Source organism: Ipomoea nil, unplaced genomic scaffold, assembly GCF_001879475.1.
Source record: "Ipomoea nil cultivar Tokyo-kokei standard unplaced genomic scaffold, Asagao_1.1 scaffold3169, whole genome shotgun sequence".
In the NCBI taxonomy this organism is placed as follows: Eukaryota; Viridiplantae; Streptophyta; class Magnoliopsida; order Solanales; family Convolvulaceae; genus Ipomoea; species Ipomoea nil.
In genome coordinates, this window is record NW_017619597.1 from 2,798,945 (window position 1) to 2,825,203 (window position 26,259).

Genomic DNA, 26,259 nt, shown 5'->3' on the forward strand with positions numbered 1-26,259 from the left:
CCACATTTATTTCTTTTGTTTCATAACAAAAATATAAATTATTGAAGTTTACGTGCAAGATAGGTGCAATTGTGCAAATAGGTGTTAATGAGTCTTAATAATAAAACAAAAACAAAACAATAAAAAAAGAAAAGAAAAATGTGGAGTTAATATAGCGAAGGTCTCCGCCCAAGGGGCCCCCCCGGTTGCCGGTTTCAAATTTACCGTAGAAAGATAAAGGAAGCCCCACGAGCCGCGTTTGACGATCCATGTGTAATAAGCAACATGACTTTGTTCACCGAAAATTGAAAACTTTACCCAACACCCCCCACCCCACTACTTCATCTCTCTTTCTCACCCAGACAACCAATCGTACGTCACCACCATTTCCGCTTTTTTCTCTCTTTCTTTCTCTCTCTCTCTCTCTCTCTCTCTGTCTGACTGTCTTTCGTCTCAGAATTTTCTACTTGTTGAAACGACGTCGGAGCAGTCATGATCAGCTCCTCCATTTCTCGATCAGAGCTCGGTACCGCTACGCAAATTAGTTTCATCTAGGGTTTTTGGTTAGCTTGCCCCGCGGATTTCACCATGGATTCCAACTCCGAGCTGTACCGGCTGAGCTTGGGAGCTGTTGAGAGTCAAAGGTTTGACCGCGATACGACTGCCGTGCGGCGCGAGAGTTTAGAAGCGGCGCAAGGGAAGTGTACTTCATTTGTTCAGGGTATGGATGGCGCGCAGCTGGTCGGTGGTCCGGTGATGCAGGTTGGTGGCGGGATGGCGCCGTCTACGGTGGCTGCTGGTGTGAACACTTCAGTGGCGACGGTGATCGGGCCGGAGAAGAGGAAGCGGGGGCGGCCGCCGCGGGGGCAGGCTGCGGGGAAACCTCCACCGCCCAAAAGGAAGGTAGAGGAGGAGGAGGAAGACGTGTGCTTTATATGCTTCGATGGTGGTTCTCTTGTGCTGTGCGATCGCAAGTGAGTAGTCGAGATATGTGTATATACTCCCTACTTTTTTAGCTTGGGTCCTGTTTGAGTTCTTTATTGCTTTTGGATGCAAAATATACTTTAATCTTATGCCGGAATTACTTGATACTCTATTAAAGTTGAAATATGAGCTCCGGTATCTGCATGCTTGAATTTTATTATAACTTGTTTTCTTAATGGATAGGGGATGCCCGAAGGCATATCATCCAGCTTGTATCAAGCGGGATGAGGCATTTTTCCGCTCTAAGGCTAAATGGAATTGTGGTATGCTTTCATTTCAACTATTGATACTGTAGGTTGGCTATGATGTATTTGTATTTTGTTATATTATTAAATTTCCAATCTGAATGATTTGGGACTCTGAACTTTATCTGGTCATTGATCTTCAAATCTGTACAATGATGGACCTTCAGGTGGTGTAATACCAAGTGTGAGGTCAATTTCAAGAGTAGAGGATTAGTCTAGGTTTACTTTTAAGCTTTGCATTAATATAATAATATTCTGGTTCCTATTACTTCTGAATTTCTGGTTACTTGTTCCATTCTTTTGATATGTAGGATGATTCATGAGATATTTAGGATCCTTTCTATAGTTCTTGATGCTTGAAGTGTGCCTTTCCATTTCATTTTCTTTTATTTAGTGGCATATGCCAAAATGTGTTTTGTTTTAATTGCTATAGACCTATAGAAATTGTAGAATTCTGTAATTTTACAAAGTGATATTACAACTGGTTTCAGGTTGGCATATTTGTAGTGTGTGTCAGAAGGCTTCCCATTATATGTGCTATACTTGTACATATTCATTATGCAAGGGTTGCATTACAAATGCTGATTACTTCTCTGTCCGAGGAAACAAAGGCTTTTGTTCTACGTGCATGAGAACTATCATGTTGATTGAAAACAAAGATGAAGCAAATAAGGAAACGGTATGCACTTTGTTCATTAAAATAATTCCATATTTGATTGCTCTGCAAATTCTTGTTGGGCTGTTTCATTTAAAAGACGTATTCAAACATCACTGCACTCCTTGCTCCCTTACTGTTTCTCTTGCTCCAGCATGTTTAAATACTGGTGTTTCAAGCTGTATTGGCAACAAGGATTGACTAATATGTTTTTTCTTGGATTTCGCTTGCCAGCCCAGCCTTAGAAAGTTTTAAATGGGAAGGATAAGACAGTATCATTTTACATGATGATTGAATGATTAATATTGCCTCTTCTATTTTGCTCTTATCCTCCCCACCATAAAAAAATCTGAGCTTTTAATTCATGCAATTATTATTTACACTGCTTATCACAACCTAAGCAGGTTCAAGTAGATTTTGATGACAAAAGTAGCTGGGAGTATCTTTTCAAGGTATATTGGATGTACTTGAAAGGAAAGTTATCATTAACATTAAATGAGCTTATTCAAGCAAAAAACCCGTGGAAAGAAGCAGTTGCAGCACAGAGCAACCTCCAATTGGCTAATGCAAATGATAGTAAAGGTGTTTTTGGCAAGCCTTCTGAGCAAATAGAAGTTAAGAATCACATGGAAAGGGAAGAGATAGCTAAGAAAGATTCTTTAAGTTCTGAAAATCAAAGTGCTGCGAAATCCGAAAATGCAGGTATTGCCATTTCTAATGAACATTTGGGGCTGATGAATCCTAATGTGCCTCAAAACAATGATAAGCTTGGCTCTGCTAATGGCTCAGATATGACGGGATACACAGAATGGGCAACTAAAGAGTTGTTGGAGTTTGTTGCACACATGAAAAATGGTGATACATCAGCTCTATCTCAGTTTGATGTTCAGGCACTTTTGCTAGACTACATAAAGAGGAATAATCTTCGAGACCCACACAAGAAGAGTCAAATTATTTGCGATCTTAGGCTCAAGAATCTCTTTGGAAAACCACGTCTCGGACACATTGAAATGTTGAAGCTTATAGAGTTCCACTTTCTTATAAAAGAGGATACCCAGAAAAATGCTTTTATACCAGCTGGAATTGTTGGTGATATTTCTAGCCATTTGGAGACTGATGAAAGTAGCATTAACTCATCCTTGATAAACAAAAATAAGAAACGTAAAACATGCAAAAAGGGTGAAGAAAAAGCTCCACAAGTTAGTCTTGATGAGTATGCTGCTATTGATGCTCATAATATAAATCTTATATATTTGAGGCGTAGTTTGATGGAAAATCTCATGGAAGACACACAGAAGTTCCATGATGATGTTGTTGGGTCAATTGTCCGGATAAAAATAACTGGTAGCGATCAGAAGCAGGATATGTACAGGCTTGTCCATGTTGTAGGTATAAATGCATTACTTTCTTAAAAGCACTTATTAACTTTTGCAGTTGGCTAAGTTAGGTATTGCTGACTTAACTAAAAATGTTACCTTGAATGAAGGTACAAGCAAGGTGTCCACACCATACAAGATTGGAGAGAAGACAACAGATATAATGCTTGAAGTATTGAACTTGGACAAGAAAGAAGCTGTAGCTATTGATACTCTTTCCAATCAAGAGTTCTCTGAGGTAAGGGTAAAGGTTTTGTATGATTTCTGTGCCTCTTGACATACGTACATATATCTCCTTCATATAGGCTTGTTCCGTTTTGTCAAAACTTCTCATGTTATTATATGATCTATTCTGTTGCATTCTCTGATCCAAAAAGCTCTAAAATCCCTTTTTTGCATCATCTCATAAAGTTGAAGACATAAAACCTTTCCTTTTATCTTTTGTTTTTTTGGGTGTTAATGGACTCTCTTTAATAGGAAACTGTCTTTGATGATTGATCCTTTCACATGACATTATTTTTCTTCCTGAATGAAAAGTCCGTGTTGCTAGTTCTGACATTTGGCATTGACTATCATCTGAAAAAGACGAATACCTTTTATAGTACATCATTAAATTTGATGGTCTCATTTGCTCATGTGCATGTGCTGTAAAAGATCTTGTTCTATACTTCTATGCAATGTTATGCTAACGTTTTCTTCTCTCTTGGCTCTTTTCCTATCCTCTAAACAAATGACCTTAAATGCTATATGGTCTATAATTCTTTCTATAACATCAAGAATTTGCTTCTATACCGATGTCTTAATCTTTAACTAGATTTTGCAAATTTTCAGGATGAATGCAGACGATTACGCCAAAGTATTAAGTGTGGGCTTGTAAAACGGATGACTGTTGTAAGTCTTGATGTTGATGTTCCCTCTATGTATTTGCAAAATGCTACTAGGACCTGTAGCAGGTAACACATACTTTCTTGTAGGGTGAGATACAGAAGAAAGCAATGGCACTCCGACCTGTAAAACTCAATGAAGTAATATATTGTGATTAATGCTTGCACTTAAATTTTTTGTTTTCCCACCTTTTTTTTTTGTTGCTGTTGTTGACTTTTCATTTTCATATACAGTCCTTGGAAACAGAGATATTGCGGCTCAACCATCTTCGTGATAGAGCAAGTGAGAATGGACGCAAGAAAGAATATCCTTTGGTGGTACAGTCTATGCTGATTATAATTTCAGTTTTTGACATCTTAATTCAAACTTGACCTAAATTCAAGAGATAAGAAAAAGATGAAGAGGAAAAGGTCCTTTCTACTTTTAGGTATTCCAATGGTTATTGTTTATAGTTCATACTGTTTTAGGATTGTGTTATGTGTATGCTATAAGTTACCATTACTAGAAAAACAAATTCAGTCAACCAATAGTCTGGTTTAAACTGTTCTCTGACGTAATAAAAGTACAACATTGGTTTCTTTTTCTTCAGAGGGAAGAAGACAGTCTATAATTCTGCAGTGCTTTGCTGATTATGCTCTTGAATTGTTGACACTATAGCTTCTTTATATTAAGAAACTAAGAAAGTTTGTGAGGGAGATTCCTTTTTGGTTTTAACATTGAGGTAGTTCAGTGTTCAGTTAGATAATCACATTGTATTTTATTCATTCTCATTGAGTTAATTAAGATAGATTAGCTGCTGAATCTGGAACATGATTAAGTATTTGGAATGCCTTAACTAACTATCTCACTCTCAGAGAATGTATAGAGAAATTGCAGTGTTTGAAGACACCTGAGGAACGCCGTAGGAGAATGCTTGAAATTCCTGAGGTGCATACTGATCCAAAGATGAACCCTAATTATGAATCTGAAGAAGATGCTGGAGGATCCGATGACAAGAAACAAGGTCTCTGGGATATGTTAATCTTTTTGCAAATGATTGCTTTTTATTTTATTTTATTTTATTTTTTTCACCTGTCTAGTTATAGAGGAGTACTTAGTCCCTGATATATTATGCAGATGAAAATCTGAGGCAAAGAAACCCCAGGCTTAATAAGAGTGGAAGCAAGCAAATACCACCCCCCATGAAGAAAGGTAAAATCTTCAACTGAAGTGTTGATTAGGTCTTTGGAAAATTCAACTTGTCATATAACTAGAAATGTTGTATATTTTTATAGTTAAAGTGGAGGGGGCTGTTATTGCACTCATGGCTCAAAATAAGCCAAATGAAAAAAGACAGGCATCTGGAGTACATACTTTGGGGAACCGAGGAAATCAGACTTCTGTTTGTGGTTCAGTGATTAGTGGTCAGGTAGATAAGTCAGTGGTTAGATGTGGTTCTGAAACTTCAGTTGCGAGCCTTTCAACAGGAAATTCAGCCCCTTCTAGTGATGATAGTGAAACAGAAAAATTGTGGCATTACCGTGATCCTAGTGGTCAGATACAAGGGCCATTTTCCATGATGCAGTTGAGGAGGTGGAACAAGACAGGATTGTTCCCACCTGATATGAGGGTATGGATTAGTGACAAGCATAATGAGTCAATACTTTTAAGTGATGCATTGCATGGGCAGTTTCATAAAGCTTCTCAAATTTTGGATAATGCAACACTCAAAGATCAAGGACTTGAAGCAGCTTTGGATAGCAGAGGCCATGCTGGGTGGCATGGAAGTTCAAATGGAACAGTTAAAGAAAGCGAAGGGCACCATAGTGATGATAAGGTCCATCCAAATGCTGTTAGGACGGATGAGTTGAAGCCCCGTCCTTTGTTGCAATGCTTGAATTTACTGAAGGAAAATAATTCGTGTTCTGACAAACCTCAAGAATGTAACATGATGCATTCATCCAGTGATGGGCAAGTGCATTTGGGTCTTGCACAACAGGAAATAGGGCATGATAGTGGTGGGCTTCATACTGATAGTGATACAGGTCAGGGAAATCAGAAATTGTATGGTAACACCATGTCTCAGCCAACTGACATGGCCAGTCATGAGATGCAATATAATATGCAGAGCATTATGGGTCAAATATTTGGATCCTTACCTGTATCAAACTCAGAAAACACAGACTCTGGCACTCATTTGGCGTCAGTTACCAAGTCAAGTGATTCACCTGATCAGAATGGAAAAATAAATGTCTCAGATCTTCCCAGTCCCACACCCAAGAGTACTTATGAGAGCTGGGAAGTTCAAGCTGCAAAAGAACTACTTTCCTTATCTTCAGATTTTCCTTTTCACCGTTCAGGTATCCAGGATATGCCAAGTCCACCACCAAAGGCAAGCAATGATAATCAATGTGGACAGACTACTGAAACCAAGGAACATTTGCCTACAAATATTCCTGTTCAAGCTTCAGGTCCAAGCCAGATTACTAGTCTAGTTGTTAATGGGGTGCAACTTCCTGAAGTAACTGAGTGGGGCGGTAATTCACCAACTCCAAAACCTTCTGTCGAGGATTGGGATCCTGGTCTTGTATCTGTTTCATCACTGAAACCACCAGAAGTACTTGGTGATCAAGTTGCAACTCCTGCTTCAAATGCGGACCAACTGACTCATTCATCTCCACCCTCAAATGTGATTGAGTTCAGCACTTTGGCTGAGGAGTCAGTATCTGATCTATTAGCTGAAGTTGATGCAATGGAATCACAAGCTCAAAGTGGTCTAGGTTCACCTACTTCAGCCATGAGGTGCAGTGTAGACCTGATGCAATGGAGTAAGAGTGACTTCAGCTCCATCGAGGAGATGAGCCCTGCACTCGGTCCTGCCAAAAGTGATGCTTATAGCTCCACAGGGGATATACAATTACCTTGTCAATCACCTGTGACAAATGAACTAGTTAGGCGAGGTCAGACAGATGCTTTTGATCCTCCAAAGAGGTGCAATGGGCATTCATCTACCAGTAGTGAGGGAGAAACAAAATCAACTGATGTGTCCTTTAGTAAGGGGCACTCTGGTTCAGAAGTTCGTCTTCCTGTGCCTTGCACTGTGAGTCAAAATACGGTAGTCTCAGCCATGGATCAAAGCAGAGGATCAGAAGCTATGGTTACCGGCTGGGGGACTACCCAAGGAAATGCAAACTATGGAGCACCCCAATCAGTTCAGGGATATGCAAATCCAGGTCCAGGTACCAGTCCCAAGCCAGCATGGAGAAATCCAAACACTAATCGCAGTGCTTACAATGGGAATCCAGCATGGGATAGCCAAAGGAGGCACTCTGCAGAGAGGTTTCCTGGTCCAAGAGACTGGGCATTTCAAGGAGGGCACTCAGGTCATGGTAGTAGGAGTAGACCAGCGTGGAATAGGCAATCATATAGCGGCAGTGGTGGCGGTGGCGGAGGGCATTCAAGACCTCCTCCCAAAGCACGGGTATGTAAATTTTACGAGAGTGGGCGTTGCAAAAAGGGTGCATCATGCGACTATCTACACCCGTGATTACTATCCATCAGTATGCCGCTTCAACTGCAATTACCTTTTTATTGTTTATTTTTGATGTGCAATCAATTGTTTAGAGTAAGCTGCTCTAAATGTAGCTAATGTTTTTAACTCCCCTGGAAATTATTAGCTAAATGGCATAAAGTAAATTTTTTTCCTTCCAAATAATGACATACTATCATAAATAGTGTTTTCTGCTATGGCTCTCTGCTTTGGAGTGGACAAAAATATGACGTTTTGAATTCTTAGACAAGAATGGAAAAATTGAGTTTGGGAAATGCGGTTTTGCTTTTTCACGGTCAAATAGACACACAAGTCTCACTTGCGTTTGTTTGTTTGTTTGTTTTTCTTTTTTTTTTTTTCAAATTTGGTCTCCGGCGACCAAATTGGTCATTGGCTTCTCTGATGAAGGAGAAAGCAATCAGTTTGGTCGCCCGCTTCTCCAGCGAGCAGTGACCAGTTTGGTCGCTGGCTTCCCCCCAGCGACCAGTTTGGTCCTTGCTTCTCCAGTGAGGGAGAAGGTGACCAAGTTTGGTCACCTTCTCCTTCGTCGGAGAAGCCGTTGACCAGTTTGGTTGTTGGAGATCAAATTCTTTTAAAAAAATAATACGCAAGTCCCACTTGCGTGTCTGTTTGATCGTGAAAAAGTAAAATTGCATTTTTCAAACTCGATTTTCTCATTCTTGTCTACGAATTCAGAACGTTATATTTTTGTCGGAATAAGGTTCAAATTAGCTACTGAACGTAACCTGAAAATGCAATTAGGTCACTAAACAAAAAAAAGTGCAATTACGTGCAATTTCACCTAATAGCAGGTTGCTTGCTTACGTGGCAGTTGAGTTGGCACTTTTAAAAATTTTTAATAAATTTTAATAATATATTTTTTAAAAAAATTTTTAAAAAACGATGGTAAGCAAGTAAAATTTAAAATTTATTATTAAAATTTATTTAAAAAATTAAAATTTATTATTAAATTTACTTTAAAATTTATTAAAAATTATTTAAAAATTATTAAAAATGCCAACTCAGCTGCCATGTAAGCAGGTAACCTGCTATCCGGTAAAATTGCATACATTTGAAGTGTTTAGTGGCCTAATTGCACATTTTTGATGTGTTTAGTGGCCTAATTGCATTTTTTTTTTCATTCAGTGGCCTAATTGCATTTTCAGATTACATTCAGTGGCCAATTTGAACTTTATTCCTATTTTTGTCACTCCAAAGCTATTTGTCCTATAATAGTCAATTTTCCCTCTTGTGTCGTAAAGATATATGTATTTAGATTTTTTATTTTTTACATTTTGCAGTAGTATCTATGTTTGTTATTATTTCATTTTTTTTTGGAATAAGGTTCAAATTGGCAACTGAACGTAACCTGAAAATGCAATTAGGCCACTGAACGAAAAAAAAAGTGTAATTAGACCATTGAACACTCAAAAAATGTGCAATTAGGCCACTGAACTCTCCAAACGTAGGCAATTTTACCGGATAGCAGGTTATCATCAATTTTAGCAGGTTACCTACTTACGTGGCAGCTTAGTTGACATTTTTAATAATTTTTAATAATTAATTTTAATAATAAATTTTATAAAAAAATTGGAAAAAATTAAATAAAAATAAAATAAAGTCGTTTTTATTTTTTTTAAAAATTTTTTTAATAAAAAGTTATTATTAAAATTTATTAAAAATTAATTAAAATTTATTAAAAATGCCAACTCAGCTGCCACGTAAGCAGATAACCTGCTAAAATTGAGGGTAACCTGCTATCAGGTGAAATTGCACATTTTTGGAGTGTTCAGTGGCCTAATTGCATTTTTTTTTCGTTCAGTGGCCTAATTGCATTTTCAGGTTACGTTCAGTGGCCAATTTGAACCTTATTCTTTTTTTTTTTTTTTTTTTTTTCTTTTACTTTGATACCTATCAATACTCGAAAATTCAAAAAATATTTAAGTTTTGTTCGAGTAAGAGTCAGTGTCAAACTTTACATGTGTAATTTACGTTGAAGTTGAATTTGGATTATGATGGGTGTAACTTGAATCGAATGTGGATAAGTGTTATAGTAGTGAAGCCCGTGGAGGTATTAGATTATGATGATTATTAATTTTATAATAGTGGGGATATTAGATTTGGATATCAGAAGAGAACCATTTCAAAACCGATCAAGATGAAAATGACTGGCCAGAGCGGGAGGAATTAAGGAAAGAAAATCGTAAAGCGTGGGTAGATGGCTCTTTTTTAGTATAAATCAATCTATTCACCATGTGGTTTAATGGTACCCGGGTTGGACTTCCATTTAGAAGGTTGTGAGTTTGAGTGGAGACGTTATTGATTCTTTGTGTTTCAATAGGTTGAGAAAGTATATGAACAAATACTACATTGTGAGAAAGCATATGAACAGATACTACATTGTAATAGAGCCAGTAACATTCAAACAAAATTAACAAGGATTGGGAATGGAAGGGCAACCCAAAAACAACCAGGGATTGGGAATGGAAGGGCAACCCAAAAACAGCCACTAGCATTCAAACAAAATTAACCCAAAAACAGCCAGTAGCATTCAAACAAAATTAACAAACATAACTAATTTGTGGAGGAGAACAACATTAACCCAAAAACAGCCAGTAGCATTCAAACAAAATTAACAAACATAACTAATTTGTGGAGGAGTTAGGCGCAGGATTGGGAACCAGTAGCATTCAAACAAAATTGGCAAACATAACTAATTTGTGGAGGAGTTAGGCGCAGGATTGGGAATGGAAGGGCAACCCAAAAACCACCACAGTTGGCGCAGGCAACAGTTATGGGCTTAATGGATCAGGAAATGGGATCATGACATTTTAACTGATATTTTTATTCCAGATACCTGTGTCACCGGATTACCATTTTAACTGATATTTTTATTCCAGATACCTGTGTCACCGGATTATGAGGATGTGTGGTATTGGTATAGAGACATAACAGGTGAATACTCGGTCAAAAGTGGTTACAGGCGAATAGTGGGGAACTATGTTCAAACAATAGGGATGACATACAAATCAGCCAAATGTTCAAACACTGTTGGGGATTGGAAGGTGAGATTGTGCCCAAATGTTCATTGTATAATCACATCTGACCAAAGAGTGCATAGTATCCTCATACATGATCCCACACATAGCACATGTTGGATCAATCTCACTCTCTTTATAATCAGGTTCTTTGTAGTGGACAATATATCATTCAAAGGCTCTCCATAAAAACCAACACAAATTAGTAGAGTTAAATGGTTCAAACACTAATACTTCATTGGCCTATTTGACCTTTTTTTGTTTTTGTTTTTGTTTTGTTTTATTTTTTTATTTTTTATTTTATTTACATTTACAACTGATCAAAATGTAGAGAGGAGTCTTGAGGTCCCTATTTATGTTACCCATCCAATGTGTACCATATCCACAAAAGTGTATCAAGTCAAAACTCCAGCTCAAACCGGTACAGAATATGACATACAAGATGAAATATCCAGCCCTTGAGAACTTGGTTGGAAATTACAAAAGTAAATGATAAATGTAATCCTATAACATTGAAGCTCAACTCCATGGATTCAATAAGAGGAGATAGCTGAAGCAGATAGGCCATTTAGTTTAATTAGAGTCCAAAGAAGATATATGTGCAATTAGCAAACACTAAACTAACAGTAAGATAGTGATTCAATCACAAAATAAAACCCATGACCAAATATACTGCATTTTATAAGTATAACTGTCCCCACAAACAGAAAATGTAATCCTACAACATTGGAGCTCAACTCCATGGGAGAGGAGATAGCTCAAGCAGATAGGCCATTTAGTTTACTATATGCAAAGATAAAATCTTTGGAATCATAAACTAGAGTCCAAGAAGAACTGTGTGCAATTGACAAACACGATAGTTCAATGGCCTAATTTCATTTTCGTGGATAGTTCGATGGCCTATTTGATCCTTATTCCAATATTTTTTTTAGTTTGTTTCATTGGTTGAAATTGGTTTCCGTGTGGTTGGCTACCCGAGGTGCGGTTGTGCGATTAAATCTGAGCCACCGATTTTGTCTAAATCAACGTCCAAGATTAATAGTGATTAAAAAAAATGCGCGGTGGCAAATTGGTCTTTTTGCATCTAGCTAGGTCAAATTTAAGGTGCGTGTCCACATCTAGCGTTTCTGATTTGTTGATCTGGACACGTGGACGGCTGTGAGTGGTTCTGATTTTTCTCCTCGGCAACCGTTCTTACTTGAGCGTGCCCATATATATGTGTGTGTGTGTGTAACTTTACTTTAATTTTTTTTAAAATATATTACTCCGTAATAGGTTTAACGGATTTCGTATTATATCGTGTTGACACGACTCGAAACCTATTAACAAAACATGTATATCGTGTCAACCCGTTTACAAATCATGTTCAATCTTCATGTTGAGAATTTAACTCATTAACCTTAACATGTCGTGTCGGTGATTAGTTTTATCGTGTTTGTGTCGTTATTGTATGGACCCGTAAATGAACCCGTATACACAAATTGTCAGGTCTAACATGCCCAACCAACTTAGACCCGTATTCTTGGATCATTTTCAGTATCTCCATCAAATTTTATTGGTGTTTTTTTTTTTTTTTTTTTTTTTTTTTTTTTGGTATTTTTGTATTGAAAGAAAGTGAGGGTTATTTGACAGAAGAAATATAAAATACAAATTCTAAAAGAATTGATTTTTTGGATCACTATAAAAAAAATAGTTGGGCAGCATGGAGAGTTGCTCAAGGGTGAACAATACCACCTAGTGAGCTTTTTGTCCAGTTTTTAAAAATTTCTCATTTTTGTCATTAATTTGTAAAAGGTTCTTTTATTTCCGTCTTTGGCCTGTAAGATCTGCATGGCGTTCATCCTCTTCTGGTTGCAGATTCTATTGGGGTTGCATGGTCCCTATATATAAAGTTTTTAGCGTTTAATTAGTCTCTCTTTTCTCCAAATCTAGCTACCTGTTATGTAAACAGTGTTGTGATGTTAGTTTCTTGGCCATTAATGAAACTTTCTATGTATGTATGTGTTCTTGTTATGTTGATTCAATTTGGTAAGGTACTTTTAAGATGATGAAGGCAAATTGGGCAACTACTCCTTTAATTCAAACAATAAAAAGTGTTCTATATTTCCTTTCATGTATCTTATCTTACCTATATATAAAGGCTAAATATCCTGCAATTACTTCTATGGGGCTTGTGCCCTGCTTGACAAAGTTGTAACCTAGTCAAATTTGTCAGGTTAATTGTTGGCCGATAACTATAACCTTTCTGAAATCGTTATTATTTGTCTGTTTAGATTCACTGAAATCGTCATTGTTTCCAACGTTAGTACGGGACAACGTATTTCCGTTCCAACAATCCACTCTAGAATTACCTATGCAGCACTATTGGGGTTCGATTCAGAATCTAAAAGATACAAAGATTTTTATGTTAGCTCCCACTATAGGCGGTCATTGAGTTTTTACTCTGAGAGTCGATAAATCATGGAGAGAGATCAACCACAACTTTTTCCACCCCGTTTACGCCCATGATGGCTATGGCTATCCTAACTATTCTCATATTAGGGCTTATATTGTATCTATATTGACAGTGTTATATATTCCTATAATTGACTGGCTACAATTGACCCTCTTAGCTTTAATAGACTAAATTTGATGTAGGTAGAGTAGAATTTCCAATTCTTTCCACTATAAGTGTTACGGTGTACAAGACTATGGACAATGTGTTTTCCTTGGAGTAGTAGTAAAATTTATTAGAATGCATGATTGAATTATATATCCATGTGAGAACTTTGGGGTTAAAAAAATAGGTTTAATTTGGGGTTCACAAGCAAGGTCTAATACAACACCATTATCCTTATACCAATATATAGAGATGTCAATCTGGCCAGCCCACTCGGTTTTGGGCTAGTCCTATCGGGTTGTCGGGCTAATCGGTTTACTAATATTTTATTCTCGGGTTCGGTTTGGCCCTAACCCTAAACTTCGGGTTGTCGGGCTAATCGGGCGGGTTGAACCATTTGAACTAAAATAAAAAATTGAAAGTGAGTACCCATATTTAGAGTAGAGATGACAATGGGGCGGGGCGGGGTGGAGTGGGTGCGGGTGCGGGAAGTATACTCCCCGTCTCTGTCCTCAATGAAAAATTGAAAATAGTCCCTATCTATGTTCCCGCGGAGAATTTGGCAAGGACGAAGAATATAGTCCTCATCAAATTTTAGTCAAAATATTAGATTAATGTTATTTTAAATTTTAAAAAACTAAAAACTTATTTTAATTTAAATTATATATATATATATATATATATATATATATATATATATTTATTTATTTATTTATTTACTTATTTATTTATTTTTAATTATAATAATTATTTCATGTATGTTAGGTTTCACATCACTTATATAATAAAAAATAGTTTTCAATAGTTCGGGTTGTCGGGTTAGCCCTATCGGGCCACCGGGCTAATCGGTTTTGGACTCGTCGGGTTAATGTGTTTTATCGGGTTAGCCCGTTCGGGCCATAGCCCTGTCGATTTCGATTTTATCGGGTTGGCCCATCGGGTTCGGACTAAATTGACATCCATACCAATATAGCCATGAGATTTTGCCAAAGCCATTTTCCGCTCAACAACTAAGTAATTTCTTTTCTATTTTTTGTTTTTGTTTTAGCTAAAGCGGTGCATGCACTCAAAGTCTATTAAATAGGCGCATGAGTGATTTTTTTTTTTTTTTTGGTTTTGGGTCCTATTATATAGGAGATCAATTGATTTATTTGGTTTTTGTGTGTGACTTCGCTTCCCGATTCATCTGAAGGAGAAAACGTGTGATACATAAAATCCAACCATGAGTGTTTATCTCCTAAACCAATCTCCTAATTTTTTTCTTTCTATCGGATTGGTTTTTAAACATCATGCGTCACTTATGCTGTTTACGAAAATAGGGAAAACAAAGTGGTTAGCAGTATAGAATGTGGTTTTCACGATCAAGAGGTTTGATATTTTCCACTATAATAGTGTAATAGTAATCTGATTTTTATTTTGTTTCTTCTCTGCATTTGAATAGCTTTTGATGTGTTCATGCAGTGTGTTTTTGTTCACTGCACTATACCTAAGGATCAAGTGCATGAATGTTTTGATATTTTCCACTATAATAGTATAATATTAATCTACATTTTCCTTTGTTTTTCATCTACATTTTAACAGCTTTTAATGTGTTCATGTAGTGTGTTTTTGTTCACTGTACTATACCTAAGAATCAAGTGCAGAAATGGACAAAATTCAAAGAAGGATGTGTTTATACCTAAGGATCAAGTGCAGAAATGGACAAAGTTCAAAGAAGGTTGTGTATGGGTTAAAAACTTCCATTGCCTGACTAACTACCAGAAGTTCAAAACATCTGAGCACCATACATGCTTAAATTTAAGCATGATACAATGGTCAAAGAGTACAGGAAAGTTAGTTTTCCTAACAAGCTATTCAGGTTAAAATCTATTTCTTCTTTGGTCCGTAAGGAAGATGATGATGAGAAGCTGCTCTTATGTAAGTGTTCTGCTCTAATCTTTTATAGATTTACTCTGTGACAAATGTTAAGCATATGAGTGGTTGATATTTTGTATTTACTTAATTGTTCTAAATAGACTCCTGTAGACTAGGCCAGTAGCTCTAGCTATTAGGACTCTACTAGTAGTATTAGACTAGATCTCTATTATATTAATAGTATTAGACTAGATCTCTATTATATTAGTAGTATTAGACTAGATCTCTATTTCATGTCTTTATATACTTTGTATCCGCTGCTCTTGATCAATATACAGAAAATATATTCTCATCTGGTATCAGCTAGGTTTTCTCCATGGAAAACGTCGGTGTTAATGACGGCTCTGTTCTTGGTTCCTCTGAACGGACCGTTACCGAGATTCATTTGGTGCCTGCGAGTGGTAGCCTTTCATCGGCTCACCACTTCGTTTCCTTAAAGTTGAACTCCCGGAACTATCTGTTTTGGCGGACTCAGATGCTTCCGTTTCTTGAAGGCCAAGGGCTTCTAGGGTTTGTTGATGGTTCTATGCCCTTTCCGGCGGAGTCACCGGCGCTGGCGTCGACCGCGGACAGCGCTCCCACGATGGCTTCCGATCTCCCGACGCGGCAGCTCGCATGGCGTCGTCAAGACAAAGCCATTCTCTCCATGCTCATATCTTCCTTGTCCGAGGAGACCCTTCGTTTCGCCGTCGACAAGGGTACTTCTCGGCAGCTTTGGCAGGTGATCGAACAAACCCTAGGATCGTCCACTCGCTCTCGCGCTCTCCGGCTGCTCGGCGGACTACAAGGGCTCCGCCAAGGTGACTCCTCCATATTTGATTACCTTGGTCGCGCTCAGATGTTGATTGATGAACTGGCTCTCGCCTGTAGTCACGTTGAGTTGGATGATCAGAATCTGTACATGTTTCGTGGTTTGCGCCCGGAGTTTCGACCATTGGTGGCAACCCTAACCCGTGGTGCTCCCGTTCCCTTCCCGGAGGTTGCGAATTTTCTTGTTTCGCAGGAGTGGATATATTCGGATGACGGCACGGCTCTCGGCGCACCGGCGGCCTTGGCCGTAAGCCGTGGGGGTCATGACGGCCGCGGTGCAGTCTGCAAAACCGAGGTGGTGGCGGCCGCGGTCCAACTCAGGCCCTCGGTGTCATATTTGCAACAAGCAAGGGCATATAGCTACATCGTGTTGGCGTCGTTTCAGTCCTGATCCAGATCCTCAGGCGAATGTTGTCGTTTCTGGTGTTGATGGTTCTATGGACGACTCTCATCAGTGGTGCTAGGAGGGAGTCGAAGTGCATCCCGATCCACTTACCTTCGTGACGGTCGATGACATTTCCCAAACTCCGGCGGGTATCGAAACGGACACGACCGGTGAGTATCGCAGATATCTTCGCTGCTTCTCCTTTCGTCAGTAGGCTCTCTTGTTGTTCGACACTGTCCCGGTTCAAGAACACGAACTCCCCGTTGGCCGGGGCGGGCGGGGCAGCCGGGTCTTCCTCGACCTGTTCAGAGGTGGCCTCCCGATCGCCAGCTGGGGGTGCTGCCTGCGGGTAATCCCCAATTACCCGGGTTGGTGTTTCCCGAGCAGCTTCGGTCGAACGCTGTCCGCTCGTCGATGTTTCGCCGCTTCTGCTGCTCGATCCGTTCGAGCTGCCCGACCCACTTGAGCTTGACGTTCCCTCCGAGCTAGACGACCTTCGTCGCACGGGGGTCTTCTGTGGTCGTTGAATGACCTCTGGTGAATAGGACATAATGTCCACTTCTTCGCTTATCTGCTCGACTGCGTCGTCGTAATCCCCGACTGAGGCGTTCTGACTGTCCGTATTCGACATTTTTTATCCACCTAAAGGCCGGTCGGGATTGTGTTAGGGCTCGGGATACTGGGGTCATGGTCAGCTGAGACCTATAGTTGGCTATGAAAAGAAAATGTAAGGCAGGAAACTAAAGAGTTAAGGAGCAGAGAACTTACCGAGTGATAGCACTTGGGGGAAAAGCTGAATGCTGATTGCTCCGACCGATGTTCTGAATAGCTCGCTCGGGACGCTCTGGATGCTCCGATCGACTCAGGATGGTTGGTAAAAGTTCAAATGAACTCCATGAAGGCCTGTTTATAGGAGAGCATTTGGGCGGGAAACGGCCCACTTGCTTGACGCAACCACTCCAGACTCCGAGGCGACCGTTGCGGTCGCAGAGGTGTGCAGAGGTCAACACGTGGCACGGAGGAATGACAGCTGGCCGGGCGGTTTGGCGGCGGGCGATTGGACTTCTTCATCCCGTCCCGTTTTTTCCCGGGCGGTCGAAAAGGCCCGGGCTGGGGGCTCTTGGTAGGGAATACCCCGACCGACATGCCACGTGTTTTATTCTTGTTTATGCAGGTTACAGGTCGGATATTCTTAGAAGAACCCGGTCATACCCGACCGGTGGAGCACCCGACCGGCGTCTTCAGTACCCGATTGGTAGCCCTTAGGCGAGAGAGTCGAGAAGAGGCACGTGGCAGCGTTAGGCGTTGACATGCAGAGCTTGCGGGGAGAAGACACGTCATTGCTACATGGGTTACATGCCGGCCGACCGGAATGGTGTCTCCGGCCTATCGACTATAAATACCCGTGGCGGCAACAATGGGGGGGGGGGGACTTTTGAACGATCGATAGGCTATTGTTAGAGCATCCCGACCGCAGTCAGTCGGCCCTCAGAATAGCCATTTAGATTGTATTAGGTCCTTTTCACCCGATCAATAAAAGATTTATTTGCTTTATTTGGTCGTGTTATTACTTTGATCGCTTACGTGGGAATTAACACTATCAATATATATATATATATATATATATATATATATATATATATATATATATATTGTCACTATTATATTTTTATATTTTTATATATACTGTTATATATATAAGTGCAGTACTGCTACTATTATATTTATTTATTAATTTATTCGGGGACGGGGCGGGGCGGGGTGTCCCCGTCCCCATTCCCGTTCCCGAGGGGAATCACAAATGTTCTCGTCCCCGTTTTCCAAAAATCTTCCTCATCCCCGTCTCTTTTGAGGCGGGGATCAGAGATTCCCGTCGGGAACGAGGCACATTACCATCTCTATGTAGCAGTCTAATTATTTTTAATTTAGGGTGTGTTTGGAAACCCGAAAAATGGAAGTCAAAGGAAAACAACTCAAAGTCAATGGAAAATTCCTCAACTTTTCCGGAAAATGACTTCCCCTTTTTTTGGGGGGAAGTCATTTTCCATCTTCATCATACGCTCCAAGGCATGCAATCTCCACGCCTCCATCTGCAAGCTCCAACCTCCATCAACATGAGAACATGCTCCACCAAAAAATTCATCACCTGAAAAGCTTCACCGGAGACCTCATCATCGCTGATTTTCGCATTGAAACCAAAGGCTCTGGTTTCCGATGCGGAAACCAGATTTACCAGAGATCTGGTTTCCGATGAGGAAACCAGATCGCTGGTAAATCTGGTTTTCGCGATCCGAAACCAGAGAGTTCAGAGATGTTTCCTGTGGAAACCACTCGCAAGTCGCAACTGGGAAGATGTTTGTATTTTTTTTTTTTTTATTTTTTTTGTATCGCTCAGTATTTTTATTTTTATTTTTGATTTGTGAAATCAATTCTTCTGATTTGCATAGAAATGGAGGTGGTTGTTTTGGGTTCATGTGCTTATTTGTAAAATTTTGGAGAAGAAGAACACAGTAGAGTAGAAAATTTTGGAGAAAAAGAACACATAGAGTAGAAAATTTTGGGGAAGAAGAACACATTAGAGCATAAAATTTTGGGAAAAAAGAACACAACAAAAAATAAAATGAACTTATGAAATAATATAAAAAGTAAAAATAATGGAAGAAATAAAAATAATTGAAGTATACAATTCTAGTCATTTTTCCATTCATTTTCTGAAAAATGAACCAAACATACAAAAACAATTTTTCATTGTGCAGCCAAACACCGGAAAAGAAAATATTTTCTGTAAAATGACTCATTTTTCAGAAGTCATTTTCCTGCTTTCCAAACGAACCCTTAGAAGTTATTTACAATTATATGTTAAATGATGTTAAATACATTTTTTTTTCCTAAATTCAAGTGTCTAATTTGATTGATTTATTTACTTGCTTAATTGCACTTTCATAAATAATTTTTAGGGAAAATGGCACTTTTTCCCCCTGAGTTATATACTTATAGCACTTTTCCCCCCTCAATTATTCAAATGGCTGTTTTTCCCCCTAAAATGTTAAATGGACATATTTACCCTTAAAATAAATATTTTATTTATTTTTCTTCTCCAACAAATTATGACCACAATTTGGTTCAAACCAAATAAACACTATAGCAACCAAATCGAAATATTCCAATTACAATTTAGAATCGAAACTCGATATTTAGAGTTTATTAAAATCTCGGAACGGACGGTTCATGTTCCGAACTGAAAAAATAAAATACATTTATTGTTGAATTTAGAATATTTTTAAAATAAAAATAAAATTTTAAAATAAAAACGGTTCAAAATCGCAAATCGGGTCCGGAACCGCCGGTTCACGGTTCAGGATCCAATTTTTTTGATTCATAATTTTAATAAATTGAAATCCAAATATTGGGTTCTAGATCTGAATCATAACCGGAAACTTTTAATTCGATTGCTATAGTGTCCGATTCAGTTCGAACCGAATCGTGGTCATCCCTACGTATACGCAATAATTTGTTGGAGAAGTACAATAAATAAAATGTTTATTTTAAGGGTATAAATGTCAATTTAATATATTAGGGGCTAATGTGCTTACTTAAATAATTGAGGGGGAAAAGTGCTATAAGTATATAACTCAAAGGGAAAAAGTGTCATTTTCCCTAATTTTTATTTGTCTCTTATCCATGTTAATTAAAAAAAGAGTTAATACCCAAAATCGTCCTCGACTAAAGTGGTTTTTCTCAATTTCGTCCTAAACGACTTTGGTGACCTAATATCGTCCCAGACTTTTGTGTTTCGCTCAATTTAATCCTTCATTTGTTATTCCGTCAAATTGGTGTTAAATAAAGGGACAATTCAGTAATGTCAATATTGATCTTTATTTACTTTCAACTTGTGAAGTGCGAAATTTCTCTTTCTTGTACGAATTACACCCAGAATTACTCCTGGACCTGCGAATCAAATTTTATATTAGCAGTTTTAGGAGTAATTCTGGGAGTAATTCGTAAAAAAAAAAAGGATTTCGCAGTTCACATGTCTATGAGTAAAGAGATGTCAATATTAAAATTACTGAATTGTCTATTTATTTAACACCAAATGGACAGAATAACAAATGATGGACTAAATTGAGCAAAAACACAAAAGTCTGGGACTAAATTGAGCGAAACACAAAAGTGTGAGACGATATTAGGTCACCAAAGTCGTTTAGGACGAAATTGAGAAAAATCACTATAGTCGAGGACGATTTTGGGTATTAACTCATTAAAAAAAATGTGGAGAATTTAACATTTTGAAGTTAAAACAATGTCCAATTGTAAATGCTTGCATTGCAGTGCGACAGTGGGCGATGACGACAATGCTTTTCCAGTTTCCACAAGAAATTCCAAATATTGCAAGACTATAAATATGCCAAATAATATATATATTCAAAATAAGAAGAAGATTTAACGAGAGTTTTGAATGAGCTGAGAGCAGTGTAGCTACAAAGAAAACAACAGAAATTCGTTTGATTGATTCGGAATTGGACACTCTGATTTTAGCGATTGCTTTCCGTTGAATGAAATTCAATGTCGTCGTCGCCTTCATCGATACTCGCGCCGACTCAGAGGTACGCCGCCGCCGCCCTTCTCGGGTTGGCCCTTTACCAGGCCCAGATCCACCAGACCCGTCCTTTGGGGGTTCCCTCCGATGGCAACGAAGACCTAACCCAGGATCGCATCAGCAGTGGTAGCAGCAGCAGCAGCGATTCCGTCTCCGAAGACCCACAGCTTTGGGTGCACCAGTCATCCTCTCTCCTCCGTCCTGTCTTCAAGTTACGGGTTTGTTAATATTTAGATATATATGTGTACGTCTATTTATATTTATATGATCCTCACTGCGCAATTCTCTGAGTTTGGACTGAGAAATTGAAATGAAACTGGTTTTCTTTCTATATTTGGGTTTTCCGTCTGTGATCATCTTGTTTTGCTTGCTTAATTTCACTTTTGTATCGAATTTCTGGATAATAGGTTTCTAGAGATCGATCCTATAGCATGGACTGGACTTGAGGAAACTGCCGGTAATGGACCGGCCAATCGTCATGTGGGAGCGGTTTGTACTCTCATCTCTTCAAAATAGAATATAAAACGATATCATTTGGAAATTGGAGTGAATGTCCATGCTGCTTGAACTTGAACTTTCACGATTGAAATTAAAAAGTTTTGACATCCCTAATTCTGAAGGATTAGATTAATCCATTAAATTTTTTTAGCATTTCGAGCTCTACTTACCTGATATCATTGTTACTACACTTCAGTTTCTCAGGTTACTCTCTGAGGGAAGTGGGGATGCTTCTTCTGAAGTACTGGAAAGGGAAATTACTTTGGCAAACAGTATAGATTCTATGGCATCAAGCATAGAGAAAACTGTTGATCTTGAATCTGAGAAGGAGAAGCTGCGTGAATATGAGAATGAATGCAGAGAGAAATTCTCAACTGCTGACTCAGAGTCAAATCCTGAAGGGGAAGCTACTCATGTTGAAAATCAACCGGAGACTGAGACCCTTGTCAAACCATCTAGCAGTGGACATGCACATATGGAGCCTATTAGTGGGTTTGATGAAAAGCCAGCACAAGACTTAAAGGTCCTTTCATATAATAGGAAATTGACAGTCCTGTACGAACTTCTTTCAGCATGTCTGGCAGCTACACCAGAGGATAATAAAAATGCTTCTACTCAACGAAGAAGGGGCTATGATGCTCGATATCGTGTGTCTTTGCGGTTACTTGCAACCTGGTTTGATGTCAAATGGGTTAAAGTGGTATGATTGATCATCTAGTCTAGTTTATATGTGCCTTTCAGATGAGTGTAAATAGTTAATTCGCTTCTTCTCCCATGTCATTATTTTCTATGAGTAGAGCCTTCTATAACTATGCCTAGATGCTAGATTTAGCACCCCAAGATCTAAAGAAACTTTGTTTACCAGATATTCTATTCTGTATGAAATATATGATGTGCATCGCTTCATAAAATATAGACATTCTTTACAAAGATCTTTGGGCATCTTGGAAACTACTCTTTATTTTGTTTGAAACCAAATTTATTGTATTTTCTTGAAAGCATGTTTCTATTTCAGGAAGCTATTGAGACCATGGTTGCTTGTTCAGCAATGGCTTTATTGAAAGCCCAAGAATCCAAGGAAGAAGCCGAATCTTCTAAAAGCAGATGGGCTAAGTGGAGACGTGGAGGTATCATAGGTGCAGCAGCATTGACAGGAGGAACATTAATGGCGATTACTGGTGGTATGTCATCCTTGCTTTTCCTTGCTATTGTAGTTTCGACCCTGGGCTGTAAAAAGTCTCTTAGGATAATTGTTTTACAGCTTCCATGACCTTCATCTACAGGTTTAGCTGCTCCAGCCATTGCTGCAGGGTTTGGTGCTTTAGCTCCAACATTGGGAACTCTTGTTCCTGTGATTGGAGCAAGTGGGTTCGCTGCGGTTGCCACTGCTGCAGGAAGTGTTGTTGGCTCTGTCGCAGTTGCTGCATCATTTGGAGGTAAACAAATATTCTATAGGATAGATTCATTTTAGGATATATTCTTCCAGAAATCTGTGTAAATACCTTCTTCATGCTAATATGTTTTAGACTTTGAGAAATGTAAATGGAAGAGCGTATATGCACCTTCTTTTGTGTTTTTGAAGTGGTCATTAATTTTATTTTTTGGAGTTTTAACATATAAAATCAATATATAATTACTGCATGCTTTGATCCCTCATGATTCTTATTGATTCTTCCATGGATCAGCTGCCGGAGCGGGACTTACAGGGTCTAAAGTGGCTCGGAGAATGGGAGATGTTGATGAATTTGAGTTTAAAACAATAGGGCAAAACCATAACAAAGGCGTGAGTCCTTGTCTTTCTTTTTTGATTATTGTTTTTTTAAAACTCTTTCTCTCTGTTTACACCTAACTAGGTAGGCTTTGGCTTTGCAGGATGTAACTCTGTTTACTGTCTGACATTAATACTCGTTTGTTTTTCTCGATATAATTTTATATTTGTCTCTTAGATTATATCTCTGGTGAGTTCTTTTGACATGACTTTTTCTCATTCAGCGGCTAGCAGTTGAGATATTAATCACTGGATTTGTTTTCGAGGAGAGTGATTTTTTTAGACCTTGGGAAGGCGAATACAATAACTTGGAAAGGTGGAGAGTCCTTTCTTTGTATCCATATTTGTGCATTCATTAGATGCTGGCAACTGTATATCTGCTATTTCATTTCGATTTGTGATGAATGTTGGATTGTAAAAGGCATTCCCCTCTACTTTGCTCAGAACACAGATTCATGTCACTACAAGTCCTTGATAGTTCTTAATTGGAAACTTCATGTGTAATTGCTTCTTTTGCAAATAGTTCTTATACAAGGCTTATAAGTGCATAAAATGTGGAACTATTACTTATGCAAAATTTTTCCTGGCCCTTATGTTTACTCAGATATGCACTGCAGTGGGAGTCTAAGCATCTAATGGCTGTAAGCTATGCAATTAGGAATTGGCTTACTTCAAGTAAATGATCTTATACTTGTAGCTATTCAACAAACCATCTATTTATAATGATGGCTATAATAGTATATTGCTGATGAGATCATCCTTGCAGGTATTGCTCTTGAATTAATGAAGCGAGGTGCCATGATGACAGTATTGAGCTCTTTCTTAACAGCCTTGGCTTGGCCAGCAACATTACTTGCTCTTACTCATTTTATTGACAGTGAATGGACAATTGCTGTAGACAGGTAGTTCACTTATCTATGTGTTTTTTTTGGGCTAATAATCATTCTCTTTGCAGAAGAGTGAACTTGGTGCAGTAGGCCAATGTTTTGACTTTTCACTTTGTCACTTTTACATCATTAATCAAGCTTTCAATGTAATCATTACATTAATAGATATAAATTTGCTTGCTTCTCTCTCCTGGAATCTACTTCACACACTAGCCTTATGTGTAGGATCTAACCTTTTGGTCCTTTTTAAAAAAAAAAAAAAATTTAAATTTAAATTTTTAATATCTAATAATATGCTTGTTGCCTTTTTTATTTGGCACAACTGTACTCCAACTCCTGGATTTTGTAAGAAGTTCTAGTCCTATTTTGCACTACAAAAGCAAAGCATTCTCTTTCTTTTTACATCTTGCCTTTCTGGAAGAAATTGCTATCAGTTGCCTCTTGTATATTTGTAGATCTGATAAGGCTGGAATACTGCTGGCAGAGGTTCTGCAGAAAGGATTGCAAGGGCACAGGTGCTAGTTATTTTTATTATTCTTTTTATATCTTTGAACTATAAAAAAAACATAAATTGAATCACCAAAAATGCCATTTTATGTTTGACTCTAAGTTTGCAGATTATCAAATTCATTCTTGATTGCCTATGATATTTTCAGGCCTGTGACACTAGTTGGTTTTTCGCTGGGGGCAAGAGTAATCTTCAAATGTCTTCAGATTTTGGCTGCCAGTGGCAATAATGGTGAGTAGTTGTCATTATAACGAATGAATTAATACTTATTTATATGTTTGAAATGTGTTTTTTTTTTTTTTTTTGGGCAGCCGGACTTGTAGAAAGAGTTGTTCTTCTTGGGGCGCCAATTAGGATTAGAGATGTGAACTGGGAAGCAGTTAGAAAGGTTTTACTTTCCCAATTGTTACTCTGCAGCTAGTGGAAACATTTTGTCCCCTTCCCATGCTTTACTTGTTCTTTATTTTGATAACATGATCTTTTGCAGGTGGTGGCTGGGAGGTTTATTAATGTCTATTCTACAAATGATTGGATGCTTGGAATTGTCTTTCGTGCTAGGTTATGCATTCTATATCTCATCTTTACATGTTACCCTTTTTGGGGGGAAACGGTAGACTGGGACATTTGAGATGTCCACCTCACGTAGAACATACATTGATTCGATTCACTTGAGAGTTGAGACAAACTTTATGGTCCCCACTCCAGATGAATCTATTGTGCACCTTTTCATGTCAGTAATGTTTTTGGTTGTTTTTACAGTCTCCTGAGTCAAGGGCTAGCTGGGATTCAACCGGTTGATGTTCCTGGAGTCGAGAATGTAAGTCTTCAATGAACTTCCAAGTTTTCCCCGACAAAGTTGCTATTCCAGGCAGCACGCTTCAATTAACTCCTACATGAACAGGTTGATGTAACAGAACTGATTGATGGCCACTCTGCATATTTGTGGACTAGCCAAGAGATTCTAGAACTGCTTCAGCTGGACACATATTATCCTGTTTTTGGTCGCGCTTCGAGATAGGACTTGCGTCATATTTTGCCGTTGATTTTCAGCTTACAAGACAGGGTACAGAATTCAAAACTGAGGAAGGGGGTGTAAACTGTAAAGGGGTTATTCTTGCTGTTGTAAATACACCATATCTCTTCTCTTCAGAACTTTTACAATGGCTTTGAAACTTAGAAGATATGTAATTCCAATAGAATTTCATTACTCTGAGAATGAGAGATTTTCATTGATGTTTTTTGAAATTGTAATTGCACCATGTAACTTAGAAGATTGATAATTTAATAATGATGAGGGGGAGTTGTTATACCATCGACCATGGTTCACCTGGCAACAAAAATGACGTATAAATTGTGTTTTTAGTATTGAAATTATGAATTTCTAGAATAGAAATTGTGTTATTGAGTAAAAATACATAACAATTGTAGAAGGGAATTTGTGAATACAATACATGGAATCTGTGTTAATATTGTGTGATTGCAGTATTTAAAAGGAACATGGGAATACAAAACAAACTATAATCAATTACATGGTAAATTGTGAACGGTTCTACCTTGAATAATTTGCGGATGAGGGGCTGACCTTTATTATTGAATTTTATT

The 26,259-nt window shown here is 38.3% G+C and overlaps 3 protein-coding genes across 4 annotated transcripts; all 3 read left to right on the top strand.

Annotated features, from left to right (window-relative positions):
• The first annotated feature begins 325 nt into the window (after positions 1–325).
• LOC109167644 (zinc finger CCCH domain-containing protein 44) lies at positions 326–7,832 on the top strand. 2 transcript variants are annotated; one of them, XM_019316707.1, is made up of 11 exons: positions 326–953; positions 1,147–1,226; positions 1,700–1,887; positions 2,265–3,252; positions 3,350–3,477; positions 4,071–4,130; positions 4,214–4,264; positions 4,358–4,428; positions 4,973–5,127; positions 5,241–5,315; positions 5,399–7,832. In XM_019316707.1, the coding sequence occupies exons 1-11, from the start codon at positions 568–570 to the stop codon at positions 7,648–7,650; spliced, it is 4,434 nt and encodes a 1,477-aa protein (XP_019172252.1). In that variant the 5' UTR covers positions 326–567; the 3' UTR covers positions 7,651–7,832. The 2 variants fall into 2 exon arrangements, with proteins under 2 accessions (XP_019172252.1, XP_019172253.1); XM_019316708.1 differs by having other exon boundaries at positions 327–953; positions 2,268–3,252.
• A 7,688-nt stretch (positions 7,833–15,520) lies between these two features.
• On the top strand, positions 15,521–16,405 carry LOC109167544. The gene has a single exon (XM_019316567.1). It carries the CDS (start codon positions 15,521–15,523, stop codon positions 16,403–16,405), a length of 885 nt encoding a protein of 294 aa, XP_019172112.1.
• A 4,348-nt stretch (positions 16,406–20,753) lies between these two features.
• Positions 20,754–25,964, top strand: LOC109167730 (transmembrane and coiled-coil domain-containing protein 4-like). Its single transcript, XM_019316842.1, has 15 exons — positions 20,754–21,207; positions 21,404–21,485; positions 21,691–22,194; positions 22,510–22,675; positions 22,778–22,930; positions 23,180–23,277; positions 23,487–23,578; positions 23,867–23,937; positions 24,029–24,164; positions 24,605–24,664; positions 24,806–24,888; positions 24,969–25,045; positions 25,145–25,215; positions 25,417–25,474; positions 25,559–25,964. The coding sequence occupies exons 1-15, from the start codon at positions 20,963–20,965 to the stop codon at positions 25,673–25,675; spliced, it is 2,013 nt and encodes a 670-aa protein (XP_019172387.1). The 5' UTR covers positions 20,754–20,962; the 3' UTR covers positions 25,676–25,964.
• Positions 25,965–26,259: the final 295 nt, after the last annotated feature.